A 19,999-nucleotide genomic window follows, 5' to 3' on the forward strand; every position below is an offset into this window, starting at 1 on the left:
AAGATCACTTATATCAAGCTCACTCGTCCCAAAGCCAACACTGAAATTAGATTTCTCCTTTTCCAGCGCTGTCTCCTACAACCAGCCCCTCATTTCTCTCTCATTCCTCTGACTGAGAGAAAGATGGAAGTCTCTCATCACTGTGACTGCTGGGAGACAGGACCCTCATTTGTTCCCGAGCCTCCCAGCTCACACAGCAGTTGAAAGATGGCTCCTTTACTGCACCACTCACATAATGCCTGTCTACTAAGACCAGACCATACTTCAGCACTTCGGTCTGCTCCCTGTATTCAGTGCTGCAGGGTGCTGTTTTTAGCACATCCCCCTGTCCTCAGTTTTGAAAACCACCTTTTATTTGCTTTCTGCCACCGTTTTCTACAGAAACCAAAGCAAATTACATTATCCAATTCTCAGTTTACAGCTGTCTGAACTTTGAAACCGAAGTCTGCAGCAGCAGTAGGGCTGGAGAGAATACTGTTCTCCAATTTGGGAATATGGCCTTGCAGCTATTTGATTCCTTTTTATTCCTGCAAGCTTTTGCTTATTGTCATGAGGCTATGAAATTTATGGTGCTCCTCTGGAATGCCTCCCTACTTGCACAAAAACAACTGGACTTTTCGACCACTGTCTGTAATGCTTTCTCTTTTCTCCTAGTTTGTTACAAATTTTAGGGTCCTACAGATCATTTTCTTGTTGAAGAGAAAACCAGAGTCTATTTTCTTAACTTCTAAAAATATGTTTGCGGACATACAACATCGTTTCTTTTATAAAGACACCACAAAGCGTAACATCTCTGTGAACCAAGTCAGCTGTAGACTTTAGCTGAAGTTATCCAAAACAGTCCCACTGGCCCTTATTTTACATGCATATACAATAAAGACACTGGAGCATGAAAACCACCTTTTATTTGACAAAAGTAAATTGAACCAAAATGCCCTCTAATAGGGGAAAACAAACAGCAAGCAGGAAGAGAAGATGAAAGACCTGAGAAGTGGTACTCTCCCACTTAGCGGGGAGAATTGCTTATTCTCTTTCAGGAGACAGCAGCTCTCTGAGCTACCTAACTCTCCTCCATCTCCTCTTATCTCCTCTGTGGCTCAGGCTGCTCCCTGCCATAAGAACACCCTCCCTGCTGCTCAGTGCATCCCAGCCCACACTTCTGCAACCTCCTTCCCTTTTTCAGCCTCTCCCTGCTTCTTCTATACCACACACGCCGGGCTCCTGAAAGCCAAGCATGCTCCCTTGCACTCCGGAAGAGAGAAACCTCTCCAAATCCCACTGCCCAGGACTCAGCCTGACTCACGAGTTGGACCACATCCATTATACATACATACCTTGAATTTGTTCATCCCTGTCTTCCTTAGATATGGATAAAATGTACTGAAAAACTACCACTGATACCATTTATTACAAAAACACTGTAGACAATCACCCACATTTACTTAAGAGATTATTGTGTTTTCTTCTGTAAGGAAACAGAATGTTGCCTTTTTCCTTACTGTTTTCCTTTTGCCATGCTGTGTTTCCATGTTATTCAACTCATGCTCTTGCATTTGTGCTGAACTTTTACAACGACCAGTGTAAGCTCAAACAAAAAATTCGTCTTTTCTCTGAATGATGAGACACACTAAAATCTCCTTTCTGCATACCAAGTTGATCATACAAACATGTTATTTACAAGCACTACTGTTTCATGCCAGAGTAGCTCTTCATATTTTGAACTAAGGAATTCAGTTAAAAAAAAAAGTTATCCTCATCTTGCTGCATTGCATCAGTAATTTACAAATAATGAAAATTCAAACACATTCCCAAAACTAAAATTTTTTTCATGATGACAGCTTTCAACCTCAGTCATTTCAGGGTGTATTTCCCCTTCTTTCAAAATTTGCACAGAGTACCTTCTATGACAGTACCACAGCACCTTTTAAGCACGTGTTGATGTCTCAGCCTTATTCACAATATATACTCTTTGACAAAGCTCATGAGAAAAAGTCCTGCAGCTTTCCTTCCTTAAACTCTGTATTGTTTACTTTCCAGCCATGTAGATCGATCTTTTCCTTTTGCTAGCATCACCCTCAAAAATTAGTATCTACACAGACCCATGGTTAACAGTGTATTTTCCCTGAACTCTTATGTTTTGGAAATATTTTTTAACTGCAAATATGGTTGAAACAAGCATATGGTAGAGACCACACTTCAATTTAAATTGGTTACATTAAAAAAAAAAAAAAAGGAGATAAGTTCTGCCATTTGTGCACAATTAAAAACTGAAAACTTGCATCAACACAATGGCAAAAGAAACATGGCATGTATGCCATGCCAGACTAAATCCTATTTTCTTATTTTACTTCCTTTTTAAATTTCACCAAGAAGCTGTGCACAGACATTAACACGTACCCTGAATAGGAGTGCACCCTGCCTCATTTCACTTAAGTGCACTGATGGACCAAAAATCAGCACCTGAGTTTAAGAGGGGGCTGACTAACCAGAAGTGATGCGTTTAAGAACACTGTGCAACAGCAGGTAAACAACGTAAGGTTTGGAATTCTGGATCTGAACATGTTCAGGGGAACTTTGGAGCTCCAGCTGTCCCTGCTGGCGTCCCCCTAAACTCTTCAGAGTCTCTGGGCTCTGAGTCCTGGCATCAGATTTGATGCCTAAATTTAGACAGCTGAGTACCACTCAGGGTGACCACTACCACAAAAAAAAGATTATTCCAAACCTTCTTTAATTTGCTCTTTTGCTCTTAAGCCTCCTTTTTTCCTCCTACAAAAGCACAATTCACCTCCAGGCTGAAATCCTTTTATCTTTTGGGATTTAGGTTGCAGGTTGCTGTTACAACACCAAATGCAGAAAACTGCTGAAGACAACCAGAGTTCATAACCCACGAGCATTTTTGGTAGGCTGTGTTATCTATCATGCAGTCAGATTACACACTAAAATTTTATTTGAGCATTGCTTCAGGTGCAAACACTCTCAAATGACTCTTGGGTAAGGTGACAAATCAAGGAACACAGGAAATGCAAGCACATGTGTTACCACTGGCACAGTGGCCACCAACATATTATGAGGATTTTTTGGTTTGTTTGTTTTTCCAGGTAACAAGGAAGAACTATTTTAGAGAAGAACAAAAGAAACACTTGGACAGAAAACCATAAATGTGTAGAAAGAGATTTACAATAAAACATCTACACAGTTAAAGTCATAATTTTAAATTCTGCTCCTGCATATAAAAATGCTGACTATGATGAGGAAAAAGCCGTCCATCAAGTATGTATCAAACTGTCAACTGTTAAAGGCCACACCAATGACAATTACTCTGCTGCCTGCTTGCAAATTACACTTGCCTGGACAGGCAGACAAATTATTTTCTCATCTGTATGTACCTCAAAATATTTTTTAAAGCTCCTTCTCAGCGAATCGCAATGAAATTTCAAGTCAGAGTTGAAACAAAACACCATAAAGACTATATGCATACACACACAAATGCCAAATTGCACTTTAGCATAGACTATCCTTAGATCAACAACCTCTGAGCAGACACAATGAAAACAACACCACTTAAACCAGGAAGTCAGAATTACTTTTAAACCGGTTCAGTCATGAAATAGTTCAGGCACTGGAAACAAAATATTACAAGCAGGACAGTAATTTATATTTAAATATAGGAAAGGTCCTTAACGTATGCTTATTTTTATCAGAAAATTTTCACGTTAACAGGCACACAGTCAGTACTGCCAGTCAGCGCTTTTTGAAAGCACTAGGCCATCACTGGGGGTAAATCTGGTCACCCTCAGATTTATTGCTTACCACCACCCCAGGCATGGTACTGCTGTGTACTTAAAATGTAGCTGACATGAGCTTGTACATTCTACCTTGTGATAGGACTGTACCACTGCTTTTTATTTTTTAAATATGTAATGAACCAACGATGTGACTTTTATGTTTAAAGCTAACTTAAATTGCTCATAATAGCACCTATCAATACAATTTCAGATCTACAGCTATCTGTTCTTTCCAAAGTGCATACTGCACTTTTTAAATTCCCATGGATATAAGATTAGATTAATGAACTAGGATGATGTAACGGTTAAAGACAATTGACTTAAACCTATAAACAGATGAAAATCCATTTCCAACAAGCTCTCTTTTACATATTAACTCAATGCAGAACAAAGTATTTCCCTATCACACTAAAAATGAGGTGTAATTTTTCTTACAAAGAAAACCAGAAGCAATCGCTTACAAGTAAATCCCAGTAAAGGCTTTAAACAGAGGCTGTTTTGGAGTGGTGTTCTTTGGTGCATAAAGTTCAGAAGAACTACTTTCTCTGGTTGTATGTGCTGTAACATACTAAGTCAGATTTCAGTTATCGAGCACAAGAACTTTTCTCACTTTTTATGACCAGAATTAAATTTATTTGGTGTCATCGTTGTCAGAAATGATGCTTAATGAAACCGCTATGGAATATTTACAGTTACAGCTTTTGGAGTTTCAAAAACGGGCATGTAAGAATCACCTACATTCTTTCAGTAATGAAGTTAACCTAGATCCCATTTTAGGATAAAAATCCACATCCATTTGAAAAGAAATTAATCACTTCATAAGTCACTAGGATACGTATGTATCTACAGAAGATGTGAGAGCAATGCTGCTACTTTCTCCCCGTTTCACAGTTTCTCTCAAGAAGACTTCCAGCTGAAGGACAGGACTTCAGTTTGGATCTTAATCAGGTACTCTCTTCTTACACTTAAGAATACTCACAATACACATCAGATCTAGAGTAATTTCAGGATCTTCTCACCTCTATCAACAGAGGGTTCCTAATTTCAGCTCCTCATGATGCTGACAGGGAGCACCTAGAGTTTACTGGAGTGCTCAGAGGACTATTACTCTGCTCCAAAGGGTCTTGGTTCCAAGGCACCACGCAGAAAAGACCAAGCAGAGGGGAAGGAGATGCAGCAGAATCACCCTGGCACAAGGATTAATCATCTCAGAACAGGGAGTTGAGATTTTTGTTTCCTAACCCAAGCTCTAGTAAAATGTGCAATTTTATCCTTGCTGGGCAGATTGATCATGAGCTTTATGACCACACACTGGCCATTACCAACAAGAATCAGCACTTTCCACTACAAGCCAGGCTTTCTCTTATTCTTGTCCAGGTGAAACATTTTTGTGAATCACACCATCACTGTGCACCCAACTGGTGTACATCCTCCAATTTCCAGCTTGAGACACAGGATTAAAAATTAGAGCACCTCCAAACATTTTATGTTTTTTAAGTATCATCTGGGGAAAAAAAAAAAAAGTGTTACATTAGAATTTCCCTACACATGCATGAAATTTTTGGGGGATTGGCGTTTTGGTTTTTGGTTTTTTTGGTTGTGGGTTTTTTTTTTTCTTTCTTTCTTTTTAAATGTAATCTCTTTCAAATGGCATTCAGATGTCAATGGAAACTAAACTTTAGATATACTTAAAAACACCAGTCGTCTCAGTCATCCAACTTGCTGGACACAGCAGAAAGTATTCATCCTATTAAACTGATTTTTTTTTAAGCAGCATATTATCTGTAGTTACTGAATTTAAATCAATCATTTTAGGCTAATATATCCTATAAGATTTTAAAACTAATAGATCTCAGACTCTCGCACCTCATTTTTATTCACAGATTGAAAGGTGAAAATAAGCATTTCTTCTATTTCAATTCCCAGCCCATTTCTCAACTTCAAATGAAATACTTAATGAACTGTACTAGTTGAATAAACTGACAGAAAGAAAATATTCTGTGCACCTGCAAAAGAGGCCACACTGCCAAAAGCTGGTTTAGCACTTCAGCTAACATCAGTTACAGGTGCTTATGCAGTCACTTTTCCACCATTCAACAGTTTAATTTTCTTTAAAACTTTGGCAGCTAAACTGTACAGCTTGAATATCACTTTGGTAGCATTTCATTGCTAGTAGTAGAGTAGCATAATACATTTTTTCTAATATTTTAATGGCATTTTAAAGGAGTATCACAAATTATGGCACCAGTATAGTTTTTTTAATATTTAAATATGACCTGTATTTTATATATCTGATCTAAATTACAAACCATTTCTGTTTTGACCTTTCTTTAGAAAAGAAGTCTTGTTATGCTAATTTTTTATTCTGGTCATGATAAACTAGTTTTAGTCTCAAATTTCAAACTTCTTCCTGCCAATTTTAAAAGACATTAAGATAAAATAGTGAAACCTCCTGAACTTGAAAGTTTCTGCGAGGTTTCAAGGAGCAATAGGAACATACGAGCAGCTCTATTGGCTCCACCTCAGCTATTATCCCACATCTAACAGTGGCAGGAAATACTTGGGGAGAAGGCGTAACAAGGCATTGTATCCTACCAGCTTGCAAAAAACACGATGTTTGAAAGATCTCTAATCAGAGCAGCCTCTAGACCACTGTATTTTATCCGTCAAGTGATGAGCCACCACCTTTGAATTTGTCCAATTCTTTTGTAACTCATTGATTTTTGGCTTGTAACACTGAATTACACAATTTAGTTGAATGCTTCATGAAGTTAATTTAGGGTTGTTTTGCTTTATAATCTGTTTAATGATTGTTCTGTTTGATACTCCTACTTTTTACGTGGCCAGGAAAGTGAATAATCATTCCCTATTAATCTGTCTTAACATTTAAAATGGTAAAATGACTATCTCTGTAGGAAATTTTTTTTAAAAGCTGTCCTCGTTTTGGCTGGGATAGAGTTAATTTTCTTCTTAGTAGCTGGTATGGTGCTGTTTTGCATTTAGTATGAGAGTAATGTTGATAACACACTAATGTTTTAGTTGTTGCTAAGCAGTGCTTACTCTAAATCAAGGACTTTTCAAGCTTCCTATGCTTTACCCTCTATGTGAGGATGTGCAGAAGAGACTGGGAAGGAGCATGGGCAGGACAGCTGGCCTGAACTAGCCAAAGGGATATTCCACACCACAGAATGCCATGCTCAGTATATAAACCGGGGGAGTTGGCTGGGGGCTGCTGACTGCTCTCAGGGGCTGTCTGGACATCTGTCAGCAGATAGCGAACAACAGTATTATGCATCACTTGGTGGGTTTTCTCCCTTTGGGTTTTATTCCTCTCTCCCTCTCCACTACAATTATTATGGGGCAGGGGGGTGGGGTGGTGCATGTAGTTTGGTTTGGTTTTTCGCATTTTTTTCAATTATTAAACTGTTTTTATCTCAACCCACAGGTTTTACCTTTTTCCAATTCTCCTCCCTATCCTAACTCAGGACCTAGGTAAACCATTACAAGGATTCAATCACAGAGGGTCGTTTGTCCCTTTTTGTGGGAGAGTTAAAAAGAGAAAACCAAAATACTCTGCCGGATTCATCTTTCTAGTGAACATACTACATCCTCCTTAATATCTACAGTGAACAGACTTCCCTCTAATGAAGGAATGAGTTACAAAAAGAAAAATATAAATCAACAGGCAGTGTGTCTATGGGAAAATTGTGCAACGTATTGGGAAGGAGGTGCATCTTTTGCCCACTATATTCAGGAGTAGTAAACATAAAACTCTCCACTTTACTTGGCTGAGATTCTAGATATCTGTTGTGAAAAACAATCAAAATCTGAAGTGGCACTTCAAAGTAAAGAGACAAAAAATTAACTATCAACTAAGGCTCTTGAAAGGGTAAATTAAACAGAAAGCAACGAGAGCGCTAAATGGCAATGGGCAAACTGAATGAATCATTTAACTGTTATATGTAACTACTCTAATGACTTTCATAAAGATGGGTTCATCTGTATACTGGAACATGTTCATACAGAAGCAAACAGTAAAGAATCGTTAGCAAACAAACATTACAAAAAATTGTGTAAAACTGTATTAGTTTGGTTTCTTAAGGAAAAAAAAAAAAAAAAAGGGTGATTACTACCTCAAGACCTTTACTTGAAGTCCTATTTTTGTTAACTTGTACAATTTCAAACTATCAATCAGCCAAGCTTAGCAGGCTGATTTTCAACCTGAAATACACATTTTGCCATATTGCCTCAGAGGTAACACAGCACACAGTACTGTAGAGATTTATAAACATACATACACGCTCCTTTGTCTTACCTAGCACTACAGTGTACTGACAGAGGTTGCTCTATAGCCTTCCAGTACGTTTTGAAAGGCTACGCTATATCATCAACCTTCAGCTGCAAATACGTAGCTTACTAAGTGGGTTGGTCCGTTTCTTTTTAAGAGATACTACCTTAGAAACTAGCTATGCACCATAACAGCATATGAATACTTACAGCAACATTACAAAATTAGTAAAATAGACAAAAATCTGAGGAAAAAACTGACATCAAATAAAATGTGTCAAAAAGCAGTGTAGACTTTTGTAATAGAATTTATTCCATCATTCCAAGTCCCATTCATCACCTTCCTCAAAACTTCCCTGAGGTAATAAAAGGCTGGGAATTAACATTCAGAGAGCGACTCAGAAAAATGTATAACTTGTGATGGAAAAACATTTTTCTCCCTACTTAATATATTTTTATGGGGATACACCCTTGCCCCAAAGTACGGCACATTAAACCAAGTGCAAATGGAATAGAGACACAAGTAGTAATTGCTGAGAAACAATCTTTGGGGAAATTGGAGGCAGAGGGGCTATTAAAAAGAAAGGAGGTTCTTTAGTAACCAACTATGCACATAAATTTATTACCTACACTGCTACTAAATTCTGAGTACAGGGAAAGGAAGGAAAGACCAGCTTGTTTTCTGAATGGGCAACCAAAAGAGAAAAACACATGGAAAAAATATTTTTATATATTTTTTTTTTTTCCTATATCTTTAGAGAAAGCATTATTGTATTCTTTTGCTGCAACACAAAGACAAACTTTAGCTATGCTGGTGCAAAGCTCAGTTCCATGAATCAAGGACAACTAAGTAATACCAAGCTTAAGTCATGAGGTCAAAATATACCAAGCCTGCACTCTGACAGAGATGAAAAGTTACCTTCAAACCTTTAGCTTGCCTGAGAACAGATACAATTTGTTTTACGAACATAAGACAACTTTAATTGATCATCACAATTCTTTAAAAAGCAGATTAAATTGAATGCTGCAGGGGAGAAAAATTTATCAAGTATAGTTTCATCCTCAGAACACCTCTGATGAACAACACAGAACAACGTTTGATATCGCTACTATAAGAGCTGTCTTCTGGTGCAGAGAAACAGAATAAAGTCATATTTGCTTAAAGAAATAAGCAGTGCTGCCTCAAACCACAGAAGGCAGCACGTGCTTCCACAATTAATTTATTTTAAAACTTACTAATTTAAAAATGTTAATTTTCCCTGAGTCATACAGGAGAGAATTATTACATGCATGTAGTACACTCAGTGTACTGACAACATCTGAACACTCAGCCAACAAACTGACACTGCAAGACTAAGATGACCAGGATAGCTTTCCTGTAAGAAAAACTCTTTCCTACTTACTCTGACACAGCATGTGTCCTGTATACAAGCATTAGCAACATTTTATCAAATGAACAATTTCAGTTCACAGCTGTTTTCTTAACTTTTAAAACCCACAACCTTGCTGTTTCCTCTGTATTTAAAAAAAATACACTGCCTGTATATCTTAACTATCTCAACACCAACTTGAAAGAGGAAAACCAATCAAATAAATGCTGTTCAAAATGCCCCCAAGTCTACTTAGAATACTTCCACTTAAAAGCAGACAAGAAAGAGAAGGAATTCTGTCTGAGCTCTGATGCAGCACAGATCACATCCATACCCTGGAGGTAACAATTTAAGCCCTGTCAAGCTTATCAAGGGAGAATCTTCCAAAAACTCCTGGAAGAGAATTTTATAACCTGCTATCAATAACTATTTTAAGCAATATTTATCTAACTTCAATTTTAACCAAACACTAGTAAAGGTATAAATTCATTAAGAAGCTAAATTTTATTGTAATAACCCAAGTAACCTAATTGCATCTGTTTCCCATAATGCTTGTGTTCAGAAAACAGCTTCAGGAATCTTCAACCCAATTCCCAAAGAATAGGAGAAAGAGGTAAGAATAATTAAAACAACAGAAAACCCATCATGGAGATACCTACAAATACCTCACTTTTTTCCCTGCCTTAGTATTCAGAAGTGACAAGTCTCACCAAATACTGTCTTCCTCCGGGCAAAATCATGACTACTTAACACCGAGGAGAGGAGCAAGAGAAAAGCAAGAACTAAGTTTGTGTGCACTCAACGATCATCTATCAACTAAAGCAAATGAAACACTAAGACAATCATGAAGGCATTTCCAGCCCAAAAAGACATGTCCATAAAATTAATCCTCCGTAAACAGTGCTCTCCTTCCTGCCCATATGGACTGAAAAGGGGAAAAACAAACCGATACAATGAAAAAACCAAAAAGGCTAAACCTCTTAGTTCTCCTTTCCTGTTCCACTACCTACCATGCCATTCAGGCATTTAGTTACCTGTACCATTCCTTGAAATTCATTGTAATGTCCACATCACTAGTGTAGTCTGAGTTCTGCTAACAAGGAACAGTCTCACAAGACAAGCTCTCTCTGTTGCCCGTTCACAACCATGTCCTCATGTTCTCTACTTACCCACAGAAATACCAAACCCAGTAGATCATTTCTTCACTATTTCAAACAGCTGATCAGACACATTAAATGGCTGTGTGTTTCTCTAAATTTTGTAATATTAACTAACAGCTGCTTTATTACCATTTCTATCGTAGCACAAAACATTCTTTACCCAATCATATCTTCTGTCAAATGGGGATTTTATGTTTTTAACAACAGGTCTATATTTATCTCTTTGTCAACTGAAACACATACACCAAGAGTTTTAGTATTAAAAGAAAAAAGGGTTTTTTTATTTTAATTGAAGAAACTGGGTACAATTAACAAATCCCGGCCAGCTGTGATATTCTTTTGCACTATACTTCAATTATGGACAAAAAATAGAAAGGGAACTGGAGGTGTAACTGAACCCAAGGCCCCTCTGCAGAATCTACTATCAGTACTCTCCTGCTCACTAAACTAAAAAAGGTAGATACTTAGATCTACACTGAACAGAAACAAAATAAGCAATGCCCCTTCCCCGTCTTCATGTTTCTACAGAAATACAGCACTACTTGTCCAGACAAGAATGAAGGCAGCACTGGTACTTCGCAGAAGACTATGGTCATTGGGTACCCGTGCAAAAGTACACATGACAATCATTAGGTTTTCATCTACATCTGAATGGATGATGACAGGTTTCAGTAAGTGTTACATCCCCTGAGTATGCAAAAACTAAACTGTGGCGAAACTACTACTTCACTGTGCTTAACAGGAAAATACTACGATGCAAAAAACACTACCAAATTGAGACCTACATACCTAACAGAATTACTGTGTTTCCCTCAATTTCATCCCTGAGTATCAGAAACTGCAGTAAAGCCTTTTCAGCTGTAAGAAACTATCAGGTATTGCTTACTTTGCAGTCTGAATTCAGCCACTGTCAGCAACACCACCTGATAACCCAGCTCTGCAGGGGAAGGAGGAAAGCACCCACGTATGCACCTCACCTTACGTTATGGACACAGCAGATACTGTGCTCACGAACAGTTTCAGTCTTCCTGCATTTTTCCTAAACTGAATATAAGAGCCCACAATTTCACCTATTTGACAACACAGAGTTAGCTTCAAAAGTACAGAAGCATACATTTCAGGGAAAACAAATAGCTGAATTATTTCCTGAACTGTTTTAAGAAGATACATGCCAAGTATTAAAGAAGTAATCTGATAATAAGTAAAACAACAAACTAATTTTGTTTCCTCCAACATTTTGCCAGTATGTGGAAGCAATATAAGGTACTTCTAGCTTTCAAGTCAAATGTAAGATTGAAAGTGAGCTAGAATAAAAGCAAAGTTACAGGTGATAAAGGAAAAGATAAGGGTAATAACTACATAACGGAAAAACTACGACTTCAGACACACTCAAGTCGATCAGTATTCTAAATAGCACCGACCACCAAAAAAAAAACCCCTAAAAGAAGTAATCATACAATAAAAATAAAAAAAAAAAAAATCCCTCATCATTGCCAGCTCTACCTAGCCAGTAAAGGCTTTAAAACAAGTTAGTTTTATGTTATACCTAAACAGGATCAAATACACAATTTATAAAAAAGTTCGAAGGCAGTAGCTCAAGTGAATTTTCAAAATCAGTACTGATCCTCTCATTTTTAAGAACAAGTCTCTAGTTTCACATGCTTATTAAACATCAAGCTCTAAGTATTCTCTAAGCAGGTCACAAAATGGACATTGTTTCTATGTAAAACTGCGGATCTGGTTTCAGAGAATATAAAACACTCAACAGAAATTAATAGGCAAAACTGTTCCACAACCTGACAATTTATGTAACAACAGACTCCCTGCATTTATCGCTAAAGGCATTCTGCAAAAATACTGTAAAGGGCAGGCACATGACAGTTCCTGAAGCACAGCCCTACCATGGAAAGCAACACTTGCTCGCTGTGTAGATATTTAATCACATGCTTGCTCCCAAACCAAGAACAGCTTTTTTAAATTATTATTATTTCTTTCTGCTAGCAAGCGTGAGTCAATTCCATAATCAGACAGAGAGCCAAACTATTGTGGTTCATGCATCAATGATATGGATGCAACCAAATTGTCCTTCTATTTCTTCTTTTACTTTTCAATTTGCCTCTAGTGGAAAGAGGAACATAATTTGAGGTTCAGGGACTTGTACAGAAAAGATAAAGTCAAAAATTAAATATGAAGAACTGCAATCCATGATGTAAAACCCAAAAGAGGAAACAATTACATTTTGGAGTGTGGACTGAGTTTACAGGACTGACAGGTAGAAAAATCTTTCATTTACCTTGTAAAATAAAACAATCTGAAAGAGAACTGTTGAGACATACACATTATATTTAAGTTCTCTATTTCAAGAAGCAAGCACCCATCTAAAACTTAAAATGTGTATATATATATATATAAAGTATTGCACTGAAAACAAAATAGAATCCTAATTGGTTGATCTTCTCACGTTATATTTCATCTCCTTTACACTCTATAGCTGAAAGATTCCATAAACGCTATGAAAACTGAACTACGTGATAGCTTACTGCTGAGCTTAAGAACTCTAACATTTGACTGTTTTACATAAAATTGTGTAAGGCTGAAGTGTTCTTCTCTCCAGCCCTCGATTTACACACAACAGTATGCTAGACAGACCACTCTCAATGATTTTCTTTTTTTTTTTTTTTTTTTTTTTAATATGGCTCAGAAGTATATGGAGAACAATTTCTTTCCAAAACGTGTTAAAATGTGTTTACAATGTTATTTAAAAATATGCAATAAATGAAGTGGCAAACCATTCAACCCTTGAACCTTTAGCCACAAGCTCTTCCGTAACTCATGCTTAACAAAACGACAGCTCAATCTCATAGAAGTTATGGCAAGAATAAGTCTTTTCCTAAAATTTTTAGGTATGAGAAATTCCTGTGTGTCATTAAATATAGGAAAAAAAATTCTATGTTCTAGAATATAAAGAAAATAGAAGTGATCCATTAATACAGAAGTTTGAGTCTAAAAATTTTCATGCAGCTTGAATTTCAGTATTTTCTACATAAGGCACAAAAGTGAGCAGAGACTTCTGTTAGAAATTAAGTTACATACCCTCATCCAGTAAGCTTTATTAGAAATTTTATTTTAGCTCATTGTTTTTGTTAATCAGCCTTTTTACTTTAAAAATGTAATTAAAATAAACAGATAAGTGAACATACAGTTTCTGAAATCTTACCGCAGCCCTTTATACCCAGAAATTTTACTGCATGCCATTAGGAGACTGCCAGCAGTACTCAAGAACACCATGCTCTCTGGTGGACTGCAGAGAACCCTCTCCTGACTGCTACTCATTTGCTAAATGCTGTCAGTGTACTACTGCTTTACACATAGAAAGCAAGAGTATTGAGCTTCAATCTGTTTTTGAAAGCTTGTATATCTAGTATCTAGGTGACAGCTAAGCTTGCTTCTCAATCCAAGAAAGCATTTCAAACTGCTTTGTGTTCACAACGTACAAGACTTTAGGTCTTTATAATTGGAAACCAGTGCATGAACTCTTGGCCTGCCAGTCACGCTGAAACAACACAGGGGACCAGAGTTGCAGCACTTCACACAGTACCTTCTGATATAAGAGGAACTTAAACAGAAGCCTCTCCTAATCACAGTTTGCTCACCTGAAAGTCAGATAGGCAAACAGACCCTTCTGTGCAACTTCTTCAAAGGCAAAGAGCTGAACTGTTTGCAATCAGCATCTCCTCCTTTCTACCTCCCACCCCCAAAACAGGGTATTAGCTCAGATAATCAGTAAAACTATTTGCACGCTGCAGTTTTACACTCATTGAACCCAGGTTCCTCAATAAAAATGCTGGGTTTAGTGGTTTTTTTCAATGACTTTGTTACTTGAAAACACTACATAGGTTTTACCTCTTCTGCTCTCAGAAGATTACAATGAATGATTATCAGCAACCTACCCAATGAAAGAAAGGAGAGAAAAAGGAACACCAGCTGTAGGGATGGGCATAACAGCAGGATACAAGGCTTAGGTGCAAATTTGTCATGCTCAGTTGCAGTCTTCAACATCAATTGTTCAAAAGCCCAGCTTTTGTCATTGTAATTGTCTTCACTGAACTGCAAGGCAAACAATGGGGTGCTAAAGAAATTCTTTAAATACATAAGATTGGACTACAGACGTACTCAGAAAAGAAAAAAAGAAATAAGAAAGTACTATATATTGGTCAAAGAATCAAAAAAATATTCATGCAAAGATATACATACCCAGTTTTAGGGCAGAAGGAGTCACTTCAATCTCACCACCAACTGGCTGAAAGGCTGCTAGCTGAGCCGCTACCTCGGTCTCAAAAGAGCCTGGGCTATTTCTGTCTGTCAAATTGCCATTGGTGCCATCAGTCTTACGCTGAGTTTCTTCCTCATCATAAACAGCAATCAGCTATCAAAGCAAAAGACAATACAGTTTGTGTATTTAAAGTGTTCCCAAAATTCACCTTTTTTTTTAAAAAAAAAAGAAAAAAGTAAAACTTATCCTTCTTTAGGAGTACGAAAACAATGATCTTATTTCAGAACAGCTAACGATAAACATACAAATTCAGGAAAACACATACATTTGTGTTTAAATACATTGACTTCAATATGACTTAAGTATATGCTTCAGCACTGCCCTGTGCTGACGTGCTTTTCTCAGAGGTAGCACGCTACCATTAGTGAGCATTTTACATCATTCCAAAACATTTAGGGATGAACATGCTTAAAAACACAGAACAGTATTTAATTCTTGGGAGTGAAGGTTGCTATTATTTAAAAAAAAAATAGTGCTACTGACTGACGCACTGCACAAGGGTAACACAACCATGGAAGCTGTGATGTGTAAGCAAATACATGTTTTATTTTTAAGTACCTGATAATTACACTCCAAGGACAAGATACACCCAGCACAGTGACAGAGTGGTGTTTCTCTAGTCACCCAACATAGCCTTCATAAGGATGAAAGTTTCTTGGTCCAGCTAGGAACACGTACAGTCATCTCTACCCACCACGTATCTATTGCCTCTTCCCATTCTCTCCTGCAAGTTTATACCAGATACACTGTTTCTGAGAACAGCCCCTTGGTCACCAATGCCACCACACCTTCAGGTGTACAGGAAGGCCAACGCTGAGCAACAACAGACTGCAAAGTCTGCTGTCCAAACTCACGTTAATGTTGACACAAAAATGATTTTTAAAAAACACCAGAAAAGTGAGGTTTTGCCTCAGCTAACCTGGCCTTTCACAAGCATCCTCCTTTTGGTCCCTACTAATGGAAAGTAATCAGACCATGTGTACACAGCTTCATCAACAGAAGTGACTTGGATGCATGTGGCTAGATATTAACTGTGTTATGGTTCCCAGAAAACAAGTGAACTGTGTTAAGAGTTCTGAGAAAACCAACAAACAAAAAATTAATTCCCAATGCATCTAAACAAATGAGAAAACTTTGCCTAATAAGCATTCTAAAAGACATTTTCATTTTAAGGTGCTCATTTATTTCACTTTTCCTGAAATCCTTAGGATTATCTAAAGCTTTTCCTAGCTAATCATAAAAAAGGACCATGACACACACAACTGGTTACACAATATCAAGACACACACAGAAACAAGTTTAAAGAATTGATTTAGTCTTTTCTCCCTCTCTGTGTGTTATTTTAAGGTATATATAACCACTCTCTACATGCTAAAATTAGTACATCAAATCTCCTCTGAAACTACCAAAAAGTGTCAAAAATTATGTCCTATGATGAACAGTATACTGAAATAAAAAGACAAACATTTAAAGGAGCTCATTTGCCTAAGGGAAGAAATGAATGTATGAGACAGGAAAGAAAAGAAAAATGAAATGAAAAATCCTGAAGTGCTCCTAAGGAAGAAACTGACATTTTCAGGTCTTCCGCTCATTCATAATTTGGTTGCTAGAAATGTGTCAGCTCATATTTACCAATGCATTTTCAGACACACACAAAATCCCTTAAATAATTAGGTAGAAAACTTGCTCTCCTTTTCTATATGGAGCCTGTTCCCTTTTCACGGCCATACAACTAGCTTTGAAAACATGTATTTTGTTTTTCATTTGTCCAAAGTGTACAGGAAAATATAACTCCGATAACAAAGACCACTCCTCTTTGCACTTTATTCCTGCATTACAGGGAAACTACCCAGGTGTTCACACTGCATCCACCACCAGGCCACTGCTATGCTCCACAACTACACACAGCCAAAAATGCTGCCTTAGAGCAGACACCAACATCATAGCAATTTTCTCCAGAAAAAACACCAACCACCTATGGTATCTTTTGTTTGTTTCTAGAATGACTATTCATGTTATTATAGAAGTCCATGATGATTCAAGAAGTTCCACAGCTATTGCCCTACAAAAGATTTGCTTTGTCAATCTCACTTTCGCTGTGGGAACAATTTCTAAGAAAGAGGCTGTTACTAATGAATAGGAAATTTGACAGTGTGTAGGACCATGACACTGAAAACACTTTAGGTAATGGTAGGATATGAAGGTCACTTCAGCATTTGCAATGTAGAACACAGTAAATGGAGCTCAGCTGTGATTTGATGGGAATAAAACAGTGAATACCTTAACTAGACCAAGCTGAGTTTCCTCATGGTTTCACACCCTAGCATACTAAATGCTGTATTATATTGTAATACTCTAGATTTACTGCTCCAGGATATTGCAGAGGCCAAAAGCAGGGCCTGGCTTAAAAAAAAATTAGACAAGCTGACGAAAAAGACCAGCAAGAACTGTTAAATGGAAATATGCAAGCACTATCTCAGACTCAAAACCCCCAGAACATGTAGTAGTAAAACCAGAAAGGTAAACGGGGAGAACATTGATGGATTTCTCCTATTTCTAGATGCCACCTTCAAGTACTTTCCACTGGTCACCAGCAGAGACCAGAGCAACAGTCTGGCCTGCACTGCCACTCTCACAGGCTCACGTACGTTAAGGTATTATCACATACTTAGTTTCCTTATAGCCCTGCAGGTCAAGTGAAACTTTAGCAGAAAGAATATAAAATTATTTTATCAGACAAGTAAGATCATGGTAAGGTGTGGTAGCTTACCTACCCGCCAGCCCAGAATGGCACACTGCATTGCAGCTACAGGACGGCAATTCCACCGGCTTCCCGAGACCTGTGCTCCTGCTCCTACCCTCCGTGCTCCATCTTCTGGAGCAGGTGGCCATGGCCCACGGTCAGCTGGCCACGTGCCCATTCTCCTTTTAAAGCAGTCCAGGGCCAATCTCAGGGACACAGGGACACCTGAGAGCCAGCAGGTGCTGCCTGGGCAGCTGTGCACAGCAAAGGCGGGCAGGCACCGGGGCAGGGGGAGGTCTGCAGGTGTGTACCCCCAGCCCCAGCTGAGGCCTCCCGACCCCATCTGCAGAGGGTCTAGGGCACTACTGAACGACCAGACCTGCAAAGGGCTTTGGGTGCTGGTTTTGTAAGAGAACCCCATTTGCAGAGGGTGCAGGTTAAAATAAAGTTTTGAGTGTCACAGCACCACCGTAGCGTCTTTGCTCCACGAGGAGCCCCATGGCACCTGCCCCAATGTTGGGTGACACTCCCAGAGCTAGCATGTTACAAGGCGAACACCTGCCTTGGCAGCTGCCCAGGAAGGAGGTGAATTCCGGCAAAATGGCATGCAGAAATCATAGCGCCTGAAAGCGGGCAAAACTGCTGGGCATCACCTGCTTAATTATACAGAAGGATGGCAAATGGTTTGGTGATGGTATTCATTCTGCATCTTAAAGTGGACATCACACTCATTTACCAAAAAGGTTCAGCAGATGGAGACTTGTTGGCTCCTCTGCTCCCAACTCCCAGGGCAGAGCCAGGAGGAAAAGGCACCTCCGCCACCCCGTCCCCAGCCATCCCAGCCCCCAGCAGGCCCACCAGCAGCAAGCCCCTGTGACACAGCCCGGCAAACATCGGCCTCACGCCGGCCTGAAAGCAGGAAGTTTCTTGCTGCCATCACTCTTTGAGTGACTTCAGTGAAAAGCCCACAGTTCCCTAGTCTACACCTAGGCACTACTTTGATGGATATTTAAAAAAAACAAAAACAAAAACAAAAACCACACAACACACATAAAACAACCACCAAAGAAAATTTATTTCTTTACAGTATGGAACACACCTCTAATTAAGTAACCTGATTAAACTACCACTTTTTAGAGAGTGTGGAAAAGGAAACACTACAGTGCTGCATGTGGAGGTAGCAAAGATGCAACGCCATTCCCCACCAGTGGAATAAACAGCCTTTTGTTATCAAAAATGTCTGTTTAGGAGAGAGCCCCTCAGGACTGCAGTTGGAGCACTTAGTAGCAATTCTAACACTATAAACACACTGCTAATCAATCAAAGTATTAAAAAGATCAGCTTTTCAAAGGCAATGAATACAATTAAGATTATGTAAATAACTATTTAAAATAATAATTGTAGTAACTGACTTATTTCCAGTATGGAAAATTCTTTAATTGGGACAGACAGCCAACCTCTTCTGACTGAAAAGAACTTCAGGACACATTAAGAAATCCCCCACAAACATACCATGAAAACAAGATTTGCAACCCTACTTTACTCTTTACCGGTTCAATATTCATAAATATTGCGAGCTCAGTGGGTCAGCTGATTATTTTTTAAAAAATGCATTATTTAACACATTACTCTAGACAGTTGTGAACTGTCAAAGTTATGCTAGTACTTTGCTGTGGGTTTGGGGTTTTTTTTTTTTTACACTACTCAAGCATCTTCTTAATTTAAAGGTTATTTAAAGAACATGGGTATTTGCTGTGAAAGATATCTACGTATTTCTGTATATGTAAAATGGTTCTACACCCCACTATTATTTTAATCTCTGTTCACAACCTACCTGTTACCTAGACAATCAATAGTTATAAAAATGTAGCACTTTCCTGTCACTTTTGATTATTAAACTCCTCCCTAGTAATACTGACAGAGTCACAACACAAGGCAGCAATGGTGAACAGTTCTATTTTATTAGCATTTTGGTTGATCAAAGTAAGTGGCAAACTTATTACAAGGCATTGTATTAACTTTGTATGGTGTCCTACGGCACAGCTCATTCAATAGTTTACTAATGTTTCAATTGTAAATCTCCCAAAAAAAGTAAAACAAAATTACATAAAAATTATGTGACTATACTCCCAAACACACAGAGCAACACACACACATTCAATTAAGATCAACCCTGATATGTAAAAAGGTCCATACCAACAGCAGATGATGACATTACTGATTGCAGGGCACTGAGTACAAAGCAGCAGCATGTTTTACCTCTGGGAACTACCGGCCACTAAGATACAGAAAATTGATGCATTATTTCATTTTAAAAAATC

The 19,999-nt window shown here is 38.2% G+C and overlaps 1 protein-coding gene across 5 annotated transcripts in view; it reads right to left on the bottom strand.

Moving 5' to 3' along the window:
• Positions 1–19,999, bottom strand: part of PARD3B (par-3 family cell polarity regulator beta) — a 413,399-nt gene that overhangs the window by 273,431 nt on the left and 119,969 nt on the right. For all 5 annotated transcript variants that reach the window (XM_055812187.1, XM_055812185.1, XM_055812186.1 and 2 more), the window contains exon 3: positions 14,857–15,028. In XM_055812187.1, the coding sequence (XP_055668162.1) occupies positions 14,857–15,028 (172 nt within the window). The remainder of the gene's footprint in view (positions 1–14,856; positions 15,029–19,999) is intronic.

Source organism: Falco peregrinus, chromosome 8 (genome assembly GCF_023634155.1).
Source record: "Falco peregrinus isolate bFalPer1 chromosome 8, bFalPer1.pri, whole genome shotgun sequence".
NCBI lineage: Eukaryota > Metazoa > Chordata > Aves > Falconiformes > Falconidae > Falco > Falco peregrinus.